Genomic DNA, 13,620 nt, shown 5'->3' with positions numbered 1-13,620 from the left:
GCTGTACGATTGAGCACAGTAAGCAAACCTTGGATGACTCTGCTTCTCTACGTCTGTCGGCTTTTCTTTTCGTAGACGGCGGTACGAAATCGGCCGATTTTGATGAAAATTAAAGTTAACGAATGTTTGTTACTGACATTGTAAGTCGAACTAGATTTATAGAGCGTTTGTCAATCAATTAAAGGGGATATGTTGCAATTTTGTACCTCCATTCAGAGACATGTAGATATATGTTTCTGCTCCATCTATTAAATGAGCGAACGGATTCACCTGCGATGTTTAACAATTTGAGCTCGAATGGCAAATTTTTATCCACGATCACTTATTCAAATTTTAATGGCATTTTAGTACGCGGTGTAAACCGGCCTTGGCGTGACATACGACAAAGATCTTGTTTAGTTTGTTAATGGTTTATTCGTTCCACAACGTACACTTTAAGAAAATAGCCGATGAAATGTTTATTTGCCAAAGTGTCAAACTTGTGAGAATTCGCGATAATATTGCACAATTACAAATATTGACTTATGATAATATCATTCCAGTACATCAATTAATTCTAGAAGGTAATATATATATATATATTTGAAAGTTTTGAATTTTATAACACTTTTTGTTAGCGTCACAGTTAAGTTTAAATTTCAAAGCTCTTTTGACTATCGACACTGAATGAAAAAAGATACGCTTTCAAAGTATCTGTTTTTATCTTTGATACAAGGCCAAGACTAGATGACGAGTACAGTAATAACAGTTACAACTAAACACGCGATTAATTAAAGTACATAGTAACTAGCCAGTCACAATGAATGAATAAATTAACTCAACAAATAAATGAATAGTCATCGCACTTTCTATATATGTGCATGTCCGCCTATATTTAATGTCTGGAACTATATTTGTACTGATTATATAAGATTCGTCTTTTTATGTCTGCATTTTTTTTTATATGTCTGCCATTTCTTACTTCGTAATTTTTTACTGTATGCTGTTTTATTCAAAATCAAAATCATTAAGAAAAAACTACTAAATATTACTGATATATTGAAGACGTGCTTTTATTTATAAACCAGAAATAACAGTGCCAATATATATGTGGAAAGAATGTTCTCTCCATGACATATCCAAAGTAAAATTTAAAAATAAAAATCCTGTTCAAAAGTGAATTGTGAATAAAAGAATCCCGTCGTCCAAATTTACCTTCATTTAAAAAAGTTCTGCTTGGATTGAGTTTCTATTTCTCGGGCAGGTAATTTTTAAAAGAAAAAGAAACTATAGATAATTGCTATAATTGCTGTTTTCAAATATCTTATTCTCGTAACTTATACCCTTCATAATAAAACAGTTTGCTTTAAGTTGAACAGAGATGACACTTTACGAAAGGTTAATGATGGAATATATTTATGATTTCCAACGTAAGTATACACTGGATATGGGCAAATCTAACTAAAATATACACTATATAGTCTTACTGCTACATATCTATAATTATACACTGGATATGGGCAAATCTTTACTAAAATATATACATTATAGTCTTATCTGCTACATATCTATATAAGTATACTATGATACTATAGGTATGGCATAGATATTTATGATTTCTAACTTAGGTATACACTGGATATGGACCAATCTGTACTAAAATATATATAATATAGTCGTAATTGCTACATATTATCAGAGACACATATTGTATTGTATGTCTCTGATATTATCTATAAGTATTCTATAAGTATACTATGGGTATAGAATATATACTTATTGTTTCCAACGTAAGTATACACTGGATATGGGGGAATATTTAATCAATTATATACACTATATACATGTATATTGTAAAAACTACAAAGACCAGGTTCTATATAAAGTATCATCAATCATTCTCAGTAATATTTCAGCAGCAGCCCCTTGTCTCTTTTCTATGAATAAAACGAGATGCGAGGTATACTTCTGTTCATCATTCACAATTCCTGTGTTTATTCATTAGTTATAGATGATATAAGATGCAGGGTCGGTGTCATTTACTTCTTTTTTTCATACATACTTAAAACTCTCTACTGTTCAATACGCCAGTGTCAAGTAGCTTTGTTATCAAAATATCGTTTCCTATTATAACTTTATATACAATTTAACAAAGAACATTCTTTTACACTGTTTTTATGGTTTTTACATTCTTTATTTTATTACTCCTTGAATTTTAGTTTAAGTTATTTTATTTTATTTCTGTTGTAAAAATGGATTACCTCGATGAATACATGTATATTCTAGACACGTTGTATCTAAAATGGAACATTTATTTACTAAACCACTGGCAAGACCGATTCTCTGACGTCTTTCCGTTAGCAAAGAAAAATCTTGAACCATAGCATCACAAAATTTTTAACTGTTTATTTTTTCATAGAACATTAATTTATATATTCGTAGAGATGAATTGATTTTAAGTAAAGTTTAAACATAATATACCAATATTGAAACGTTTCACTGGTCTGTAAAATGTCTTAATGTGTACCCAGACTGTGATATGTTTACCTATACAAATAAAATTAAACATTTAATTTCGATTTTTTTTCTCAGCTGATCGTGAAAACGAAATGGCAGAACTAGCATTTGAAGACCATTTTCCTATGCCGAATGATCGATTTAAAAGTTCCAGTCGAACAAGTGGCAAAAGCGGTAGAAGTAGTAGTCCAACTCATAGTGCCCATGCGAACTTTCTCCGCTATAGTATAATGAAATCATCAGACGAGAAGAAGGCGAGAAAGGTTCGTTTCTATAGAAATGGTGACCGATTTTTTAAAGGAATTGTTTATGCTGTTTCAGCAGAACGATTTCGTTGTTTAGATTCTTTGTTAGTTGATCTGACGGGAAGTCCTCTGTGCGATAAAAACATTTTACCGAATGGCGTGCGTCATATTTTTACTATGGACGGAACTAAAAAAGTAGCTAACCTAAACCAGTTAGAGGAAGGGGAAAGTTACGTATGTGCTTCAACTGATGTTTTTAAAAAGTTGGATTACGCCAAAACTGCTAACCCAAATTGGAATGTAAACGCTAAACCAAAAGATGACCCACTATCAGCAAGTTTTGGACTTTCGGGTGATGGCAAGGATTACATCAAACCAAAGCTGATAACAGTTATTAAAAACGGTTTAAAACCAAGGAAAGCAGTGCGAGTTTTATTGAACAAGAAAACTGCGCATTCTTTTGAACAAGTTTTGAATGATGTCACAGAAGCAATCAAGTTAAATTCGGGAATTGTACGCAAAATTTTCACAGTGGATGGCCAACCAGTAAGTATGTCATGAAATAAAAATTCTTCATAATATATAAGTTCCAACAGGGACTTTCTTTAGTATAGAAAGTCCCTGGTTCCAAATGCAAGAAATGTCTCTGGAATATTATTTCCACTGGCGAAGAGATAATATTACCCTATCATTACGAAGCAATAACATTGAAAAACCAAATCTTAGATTTTCTTATGACTTTCTTATCTGTCCAATTGTCTCTTTTCGTAATCAAAAATCAAATGGGCTATTCTAATTCAGAAAAACACTCATGTACAACTGACCATGAAATTAAAATTTCAGATTGATCAGCGAGATGACTAAGTGAAATTAGTCACGTTGACCTTTTAATGACCAGCACTCGTCATAAAGCCGGTTTTGGATTAAAAGGTTAATTAGATATATCGACAACATCGAAATACGCTGTAAACATCTTAGTGATTTGTTATGACTAACTTTACAACAAGTGATATGGCTTAATATAGAGTGGTTGTTCGAATATCGGCAATCACAAAATTTATACGTTACTACTAATCATTGACTGTATTCAAGCTCCAATTAAAGTAATTGCACTTGGAACCATTTTGTCATATCAAAATTCTAAGAGTTTTGAATATTATGTACGTGCGACACGTTTGAAAAGACTAAAAAAGACAAAGGAAAATTGAAAGTGGCGCCTTCAAACATGGCCAAACCCACCATATTCTTTGTGTTCCTGTCTCGAAAGTCAGGATCGAATCTGTAATCCAGTTTTTGTCGTGTGTTGCTGTATATCATATTTGTTTTTTGTTTATTGTTTTGTACATACATTAGACCGTTGATTAATTTTCGATTTGAATTGTTTGAATAGTTTGACGTGTGTTCGTGATTTCTGAGCCTTTTATAACTTGTTATGCAGTATGGGTTTTGTTCATTGTTGACGGTCGTACGGGGTCACATATATAGTATCTGCATGGTGGAGAGCACACATGTACAACATCTAAAAATACCACCAGGAAATAGTAAACAGTGAACCCTTTGATTATTGTAACATATTTTCGGCAAAATTGAAGACTTTTATAATACTACTTAAAAAAAAATGGACACGAAAAAATAAAAGGGGTTATACCGGTATATCAGTTGTCGTATAAACATTACTTCGTCAGGAAGAGGCGAACTAGGCTTCAACATTTGATAGTTTGTTATAATTTTAGTACCGCTTCATCAGGAAGAGGCCGGACAGGCTTCAACATTTGATAGTTTGTTATAACTTCAATACCGCTTCATCAGGAAGAGGCCGGACAGGCTTCAACATTTGATATTTTGTTATAACTTCAATACCGCTTCATCAGGAAGAGGGCAGACTGGCTTCAACATTTGATAGTTTGTTATAACTTCAATACCGCTTCATCAGGAAGAGGCCGGACAGGCTTCAACATTTGATAGTTTGTTAAAACTTCAATACCGCTTCATCAGGAAGAGGCCGGACTGGCTTCAACATTTGATAGTTTGTTGTATAAAAAGAATCTCGAGTTATAACCACCACATTGTTCACAAAATGGCTAAGAAAAGCTATGTCCTTATATTCTCTGAAAATAAACTTAAAAGATATACGAGTAAATTACGTTATTTAAACAAAAAGGTAAACTTCAGTAAGTAAAGGCTATATGTCCTTAAATTCTCTGAAAAAACTTTTTAGAAATGCTAGGATAATTATTGCTTTATTTTAAACGATTGGTTATGTCCTTGAATTTTCAGAAAACAAACTGTTAAGCTATTCCGGGAATTTACTTTATTTGAACAAAATAGTGAATACAGCAATGGCTATGTTCTTGAACTCTGAATATAGTCTTTTAAAATACACAGCAAAATTACTTAATATGAAATAAAGTAAATGTAGCAAGGAATATGTTCTTGAACTCTCTGAAAATAAAACCTTTTGATAAACTGTAAAATTACTTTATTTGAAATTAAGCTTCACGTATAACCGTGAAATAGTTTAAAAGCTGTAACAAAGCACATAAGGCCGACATAAACATGTATATTGACAAATTTTAGTGTCTTTAATTTTTAAATACCCAACTTACATGCCAAATACCTTCCGTGTATCTCCACTTACAATTCGTTTGATTTAACATATCTACATGTATATTTGAACTCATGCATTATGTAAGCATGTTTGAACAAATGCAAACTTTATATAATAACTATTTTAAAATACAAGTTATGTAATTTATAAGTAATTAAAAACACATATTTGAATTGAAAGGCGGCATTCGAGGTTATGACTGAAAAACCCCCACCAAGAACTTAACGCTGGCCGAGTAACACGAACCTTTAAACACTTTGCAGCTTTGTATGAATATGCCACTTGGGACAACGACGGAATTCATTCACAGTAAAACTTCGTAACAAGTGTCATGTCAATGAGACGAACATCTTCATACTTGATATATAATTTATATATACAGTGAACGAAAAAACGGAGAGTTCGTAACGGGAGTACAGTATAGGACTAATGTCACTCGTTGGGTTGGTTTTATCTGTCAGTTTTTAGTAAATTTCCGTTACTATTTGTAACATTTGAAGTAACACCTTTCTTGTAAGCAGTAACTCTCTATCAAGGAAATCATCATGTTAGGAAACACAGGCCCTGGGAATCTGTATCTTTATGTTCCATATGAAGGTGTTGCTGGACCTTTGCTACATAGAAAGGGAAATTTCTCAATTGGAAGATTGATTCAACTTTTGTCGTTAAAATCGTTCTCAGCAGAAATTCTGTATATTATGTATCGAATTATGGAGGATCATAAATCAAGGTATGGAGGTACTGAAATAATTCAGGAGATCAATGATCATTTATGGATGTCTTATACATTTATACAGGTCCTTAAATACACAAATTTTGACATACAAAAATGACAATCTATAGTAATTAACACCACACTCTATTACAGACTATGACTACGGCAGATACAATATAGGATCTATGTTTGGTTGAAATTAAAACAAATTCCAATTATATTGTTGTCTCTTGTAGAATCACATTTTTTTACGAACAGTGCTTCTAAAATTTTTATGTATGTTTATACTAGTGTTGCCAACGGTTATAATTGGAATGAATTTGATATAAATGGGTATTGGAATCGTAATATTATTATTTTGTTCTTTTTAAAAAATATTGTCGGGGTAATTAAATTTGACAAATCAATTGTCCAGAATATTGATTGTCGATTTGACAACACTAATTTATACCAATAATCTACGATTTGGACTACTACATGTTAGAGGCTGAATGTTTATCTTGTAATGATGTGTCATCAACCATTATATAGATTAGTCACCACGGAGTCAGACATCTGCCCAGTCACATTGGTCTAAAGTGAAATATTATACGTCAACCCTCAACGCTCATTTGTTTTGGTTATCATGAGAAACTATTGATTAGAATTCCAATGTTCGATATAAAACTGCTGTGCTGGCAGTTTTAACCCATTTGTATGTTTACAAAAGATAATCTTTCATAATTTTTCAAACCAGGAATCAATACTCTAGTTTGGCATTACAGTTATTGTAATAAAAGTCAGAAAGTGCTTACTGCCAGTGTGCACATTGGCATGTTGGAAAAACCCTTTGCCGAACTTTTACTTTTTATAGTGAAATGTATTTATTGAAAATTAAAGGCTACATATAAAAACTCTCGATAAATAGCGCATTCAGGTATTTTTTTTTACAACAAACAAGAAAATTAGTCAATATCCAATGGCGGATCCAGAACTTGACCTAAAGGGGGAGGGGGCGCTGACTGACCTAAAAGTGGGCTCCAGTCATGCTTCAGTGATTACCTAAATAATCAACCAAATGTTTCACACGAAAGAGGGAGCCCGGCCCCCTGGATCCGCCTATGATATCAAGCAAACTAATATATACCTAGCTCAACAAGACATAGCAAACTGAACTAGATATCATTGAGATGGAAGCCATCTCTGTGGGCCCCGCTGTCAATAACGTTGGGTAAATAAATATAGTGTAAATCAAAATTGTAAGCGATGGACAGACCAACAGACAGACAGACCTTTGACCTAGGAAATTGTACATACATCATGACACACCCTCTGGTGTTGGTTAAAATGGATGTCAAGTATAATATTTGAAATCAAAACGGTTCCCAAGATATAGAGCGGACACAATCTTCAACTCAGGACACAGGGTTGTCAACTAAAACCAAAGTTTTTTTTACCTTGACCTTTGACCTAGGAAGTTGTACATACATCATGACACGCCCTCTGATGGTGGTTAAAATGGATGTCAAGTATAAACTTTGAAATCATAAAGGTTATCCAGATATGGAGCGGACACGATCTTTACCATAGGACACAGGGTTGTCAACTGAAACCAAAGTTTTTGACCTTGACCTTTGACCTAGGCAGTTGTACATACATCATGACACACCCTCTGGTGTTGGTTAATAAACATGTTAAGTATTAAGTATAAAATCAGAACGGTTATCTAGATATGTAGCGGACACGGATCTTCATCACAGGACACGGGGTTGTCAACTGAAACCAAAGTTTTTGACCTTGACCTTTGACCTAGGAAGTTGTACATACATCATGACACACCCTCTGGTGTTGGTTAAAATGGATGTCAAGTATAAACTTTGAAATCATAAGGGTTCTCAAGATATAGAGCGGACACGATCATCACCACAGGACACAGGGTTGTCAACTGAAACCAAAGTTTTTTTTACCTTGACCTTTGACCTAGAAAGTTGTACATACATCATGACACGCCCTCTGGTGGTGGTTAATAAACATGTAAAGTATAAAGTATAAATTATCATAATGGTTTTCTAGATATGGAGCGGACACAAAGTTAAAGTGTTATGGACGGACGGACTGATCACTATAGGGCTAAAGTCTGCAGTCTCTTGACAATATTCCGCTATATTATAATTTGTTTTTCTTGTTGAATATATATAGTTCATATTACTCCAGCATCATACCACGAAACAGTTAATAAATTTGATGTTCCATATTGGTATGCATTTCTGTAAAACAAGTATTGTCTAGAGTCCAATTGAATAAGTTATCTGTTAATCTATTTTTCTATGTACAACATTTTTATCCATTCCCATGAGATTCCGTGTTATTTGTAATTTGTTAAAAGAGTAGGACAATTTGTCTATTAGGGATTCTGTTAATATACTCGTCGTACAAGCATATATAAAGCATTTTGAAGTGATGTCATGCAGTTTATTTTGTAACAAAGCTAGCTTTTCAGAAAATAAATTCTGTACAGAGAGCTAGTATTGCATTGTATTGACCATACAGTTTTTGAAAACATATGTTAATCCCGCTGCAAATGTTTGCACCTGTCCTAAGTCAGGAATCTGATGTACAGTAGTTGTCGTTTGTTTATGTATAATATATACGTGTTTCTCGTTTCTCGTTTTGTTTATATAGATTAGACCGTTGGTTTTCCCGTTTGAATGGTTTCACACTAGTAATTTTGGGGCCATTTATAGCTTGTTGTTCGGTGTGAGCCAAGGCTCCGTGTTGAAGGCCGTACTTTAACCTATAATGGTTTACTTTTTAAATTGTTATTTGGATGGAGAGTTGTCTCATTGGCACTCACACCACATCTTCCTATATCTATTAATAACATTAACGGTACCAATTTTCCTGCACCAGATGCGCATTTCGACAATACATGTCTCTTCTGTGATGCTATTGGCAAAAATGTTTTAAATCCAAAGCCTATATGTAAAAGGTGGAGAGCTATAATCTAAAAGGTTCAAAAAGTATAGTCAAATCAAATAAAAGAGGGACGAAAGATACCAAATGGAAAGTCAAACTCATTAATCTAAAATAAACTGACAACGCCAAGGCTAAAAATGAAAAAGACAGACAGACAAACAATAGTACACATGACACAACAAAGAAAACTAAAGAATACACAACACGAACCCCACCAAAAACTAGGGGCGATCTCAGGTGCTCCGGAAGGGTAAGCAGATCCTGATCCACATGTTGCACTCGTCGTGTTGCTTATGCGATAACAAATCCGGTAAATAGTCTAATTCGGTAGGTCACATTCATGAAAGGGAAGGGGATTGTAGTTGCAACGTAAGGAACATATCCGATATCATTTGTGATACGGTTATTCCATAACGGTCAACCAACTCGTGATGGCGTCCGTAAAATTTGCTAATAAAGTAGACTATCGTTAAATGATTTGTGACATCAAGGAATAAGCATTATCATCGAAGTTATACTTAACCATGAACACCATGACGGTGCATATATGGAGCAGGATCTGATTACCCCACCAGAGCACATGTGATCACCCCTTGTTTTGGTGGTTTAAGTCGGTTGCTCTGTCTTTAAATTTCTGTGTTGTGTTTCTCATGTCATGGTTTTTGTCGTTTTCAATTCGACTTGTGAGTTTTGATGGACCCTTTGGTATATTCTGCCTCTTTTCGAATAACGTTTGATTCATTTGACAGAAAGTAAGATCAAATGAAAAGTGAACCAAATTTGTTCATCGCACTAGGCTAACGTCAGAAACTCGATAAAGGCTTCAGATCAAATTTGTTTTAGCCACATCGAACCTATTACAAAAATCGACAGGCTGTTTTACAAAAACAAAATGTCCAAAATATATAGACCACAAAGGTGTCCAAAAGACGTAAAACAGATCACAAAGTACAACACAGAAACAAAAATTGAACCTTTAAAAATGTATGAATTCCGGTGACATCACATTGTTACATAAAAGTTTATATGTACTCTTTAGATAAAGGCAGCAGAAGTAAACAGCCTTATGTTTCTTTCAGGTAAATTCTTTATATGACTTTTTCAAAGATGAAAACTCAGTATTTATTGCTTACGGCCATGAACGGTGTACTCAGGATGACTTTGACCTTGATGAGAACGGTATGTGTAGAAAATAACTTTATCTTAGATTGACTCCTATATAACGTGTAGTTTGGAACCATTTTATAAAAAGATAAATGGTTTTAGGTCCTGTTGATTTTACTTACAACTAAAAGAGAACTTCAGCTTTCAGACTAACTTTTTTTCAGTTTTCAACACTATATAAACTGCTTCTTTATTTTGTACCATACACATATTTTGGTTAAGAATTTAAAAACTCAAATATAAGGAGATATTGGTCTTTAGTTGTCACATTCATATTTTCAGTAAGCAAAGCGTGCACAGATCTGCACACAGTATCTATATTTTAGTAATGAGATTGCAGTTGTCCGAGTCGATATTCCACCTCTTATATGAGAATAAAGGGATCCGATATGTTTGTATTCAGCAAATGAGAAAATTGTTCATCCGAGTCTTAAATGACGCTGATGACTAAGACGAATGATATGCAATATCTTACCTCCTATACATTTCTGGGAATATGATTGGTTAAAAGCGTCCGCGGGGAGACCGTGAATATTTCATATTAGTTAGAAGGGAGGCGGGGCTCATTTCATACACGGTTAGTAGTGCTGTTACGTCCCTTTATAAAAACAAAACGGTACTGAGAAAAAATCTTAAAGGTATCAACAGACGAAGAACTGATAATAAAGATGGAAATAAATTCATAAAACACATTTAAATCTAATAAGTTGTCTTTGATGCATGCATCTGTTTTTGTAGGATCAAAGACAATGGAAGTAGTTTTTTAATGTATTGAAGACATGCTCATTTTGATAGGTCACTAGTCTAAATGTTACACGCTAAGATAGTCGGTAAGATAAATTCGTTACATAGTGTGCTCTGCCTCATATGGAATTTACTGACCCCATATATACCGTATTAGGTCACTAGCACACTATATAATTAATAATATTCATCGATCGTCTCAATCCTATACAACACACGATAAATGTTTAAAACAACCAACTTGTCTACATTCTCTGACTAAGCCATTTCTTAATAATTCCTTACAAAACTATTTCAGAAGTAAGATTAGTTTCAGCATATAAAAATACAACGTTCAGGCAATCAGAAAGGGTTACATTGAGATCGCCAAGAACACCTCGCAAAAGTTCATTATCATCTAGAAGTCTTGATAAATCAGGTATGTATATTTTAAATCTGAAGTACATGTACTTTTCGTTATAAAAAGGATCCCAAGTTCTACACCATTCCAAATAAAAAAAAATCATTATTTTGTCGTCATTTTATATTATGTTGTAGCCATATGAATTAAAGATTTCAAGAAGTTAAGAAAAATCACATCTGTTTGGTCTCAGAAGCCGGTCAATAATACTTATGGTATCATGGATTGAGTCATTAAGCTGACTTTCCAATGACAAGATTTCCTTAAATCCATGTCGAGTGTCTTGTAATATTATTATGTTTATCTCCATATCTTATGTTGTAGGCATCGAGGATTTTTATATTGATTAGAAAACTGGTGTAGATAGCCAGGAACTCTCTTTTGAAGTTAATTGATGAAAAGCATTTTTATAAAACTAATCAGCATTTAATTGCGATTGTTTTTTTTAGGTTCCTCATCACCATTAGCTTCACCTAAAGCTTCACGCAAATTAAGAGTTGTATCTGCAGTAAGTATACTATTAGTATTTCTGTGTAATTATTTTAAAAAACGTATGCGCACACCATAGTTTGACCAAAAGTGACAAAATAACCAGAAGTGATGGCGGTCATCAAACGGCTGAAGCAGAGGCAGGAGTTGATTAAATGGTTCTTTTTCTTTTTCGACTGAAAACAATACCAGTGCTAGTTTCTTTATAATTTTTATTTCTTTCTTTATATCATGAGTAATAGGATAACTATGTATGTGCGTACCTTGCAAGGTCCTGATGCCTGTCAGACAATTTTCTTTTGACCTCAATTTATGGATCAGTGAACAAGGTCATGTTTTCGTGGTCAAGTCCATTTAGCAGATACTTGACCTTGACCTCATTTTCATGGTTCAGCAGTCAGAGTTAAGTTTCTGTGTTTTGGTAATTCTTGTGTTTTTAATGCTATATGCAATAGGTCAACTATATTTGGTGTGTTGAAATATCTTATGATTTACATGTCTCGCAGGTTTTATTTAACTGTGACCTCATTTTCACGGACTACTGAGTGTTAAGTTTTGTGTTTTGATCAGTATTCGTAAACTACAACCAATGGATTGTAAGGTTTATATGTCCGTCTTGCAGGTATAATCTGACCTTGACATCATTTTCATGGTTTAGTTTATTTCTTAGATACTATTAAGCAATAGGTCAGCTAAAGTTAATGCATAGATTGATTGTATCGTGTAAATGTCTGCCTGGCATGGTTCATCTGACTTTGACCTCATTTCCATAGATGATTTGTTAATTTTTAGTTTTATAGGTTAAGTCTGTATCTTAGAAACTATCAGCAAATGGTCAACTATATTTGGTGTATTGGTATTCTGTATACTTGCAGAAAAGACTATCAACGTAAAATAAATGGTTTATAGTAAAGAAGTGGAGACATTTCAGCGTGTGCAATCTTTTTATTTTCTTTTAAGCGACAGCTAGCTTAGAAATACATATAATGAATCTTCATCACAGACCGTGTATTTCTTATGAACATATCTTAGTTTTGCATGTTAATAAATCTTTCGAAACTTATTTCAGCCAAAATACAGAACAGCAAATGGCATTGGAGGTAAATATATTTGTAACTTATTATTCAACTAGGCTTTTCTTTTTGAGTAAATATACGGGAAATATTAAAGGTGTATTGGTATATATGATAAACATTAATATATATAACATGATAACTGGATACAGGGGAAAAAATACTAAAATGTCTCTTACCTTTTCCCTCTTGGAACATTTATTTATTTTGAAATCATATTAATATAGGTATTAAGAACTTGCATTTTTAAAACAAACAGGTTTTAAGCCTATATTTTTTTTCCTGAAGAAAATTATAAATGTAGAAGCTCTACATCTCTAAACTGCAATGTTGCCCAATGTTCGAATATGGTTAATTATCATCACAATATAAGACTATTCATATTCAGCCTTGATTAAAACTGGTATCAAATGATTTTTAAGATTTTAAGATTTCGTGTTGTTTTCCCTTTTTTAAATTTTAAATTTGATCTATCAGATCAAAGACTTCTGAAAAGATAGGGAAACAATCATTTCTTATTAGGAATCTATTACATTTTGTTGGAATCATTGCCACCATGTATATAAACTAATCATCAACTTACGAGGAACTCCTGAATATGCATGTAATATTTGCATCTGAACGTTAAGCAAACTTCAAACAATATAACAAGTAAACCCCATTTTAGTTTTCCAATCATCATATAATCAATAGAAAGTTTTAAGTAGTTTTTTCCGACTCAGCAGTAAAAT

General features: G+C 33.2%; 1 protein-coding gene across 2 annotated transcripts in view; it reads left to right on the top strand.

Annotated features, from left to right (window-relative positions):
- Positions 1–13,620, top strand: part of LOC134697146 (serine/threonine-protein kinase DCLK2-like) — a 29,041-nt gene that overhangs the window by 1,345 nt on the left and 14,076 nt on the right. Inside the window, exons 2-7 of one of the 2 annotated variants that reach the window (XM_063559210.1) lie at positions 1,351–1,409; positions 2,572–3,287; positions 10,099–10,198; positions 11,226–11,345; positions 11,777–11,835; positions 12,886–12,916. In XM_063559210.1, coding sequence (XP_063415280.1) covers positions 1,361–1,409; positions 2,572–3,287; positions 10,099–10,198; positions 11,226–11,345; positions 11,777–11,835; positions 12,886–12,916 — 1,075 coding nt within the window. In that variant the 5' untranslated portion in view covers positions 1,351–1,360. The remainder of the gene's footprint in view (positions 1–1,350; positions 1,410–2,571; positions 3,288–10,098; positions 10,199–11,225; positions 11,346–11,776; positions 11,836–12,885; positions 12,917–13,620) is intronic. The other variant, XM_063559211.1, reaches the window with a different exon arrangement.

Source organism: Mytilus trossulus, chromosome 14 (genome assembly GCF_036588685.1).
Source record: "Mytilus trossulus isolate FHL-02 chromosome 14, PNRI_Mtr1.1.1.hap1, whole genome shotgun sequence".
NCBI classification, from domain to species: domain Eukaryota; kingdom Metazoa; phylum Mollusca; class Bivalvia; order Mytilida; family Mytilidae; genus Mytilus; species Mytilus trossulus.
The sequence above is the reverse complement of the archived record's forward strand: the minus strand, read 5'-3'. Positions and strand labels throughout refer to the sequence as shown.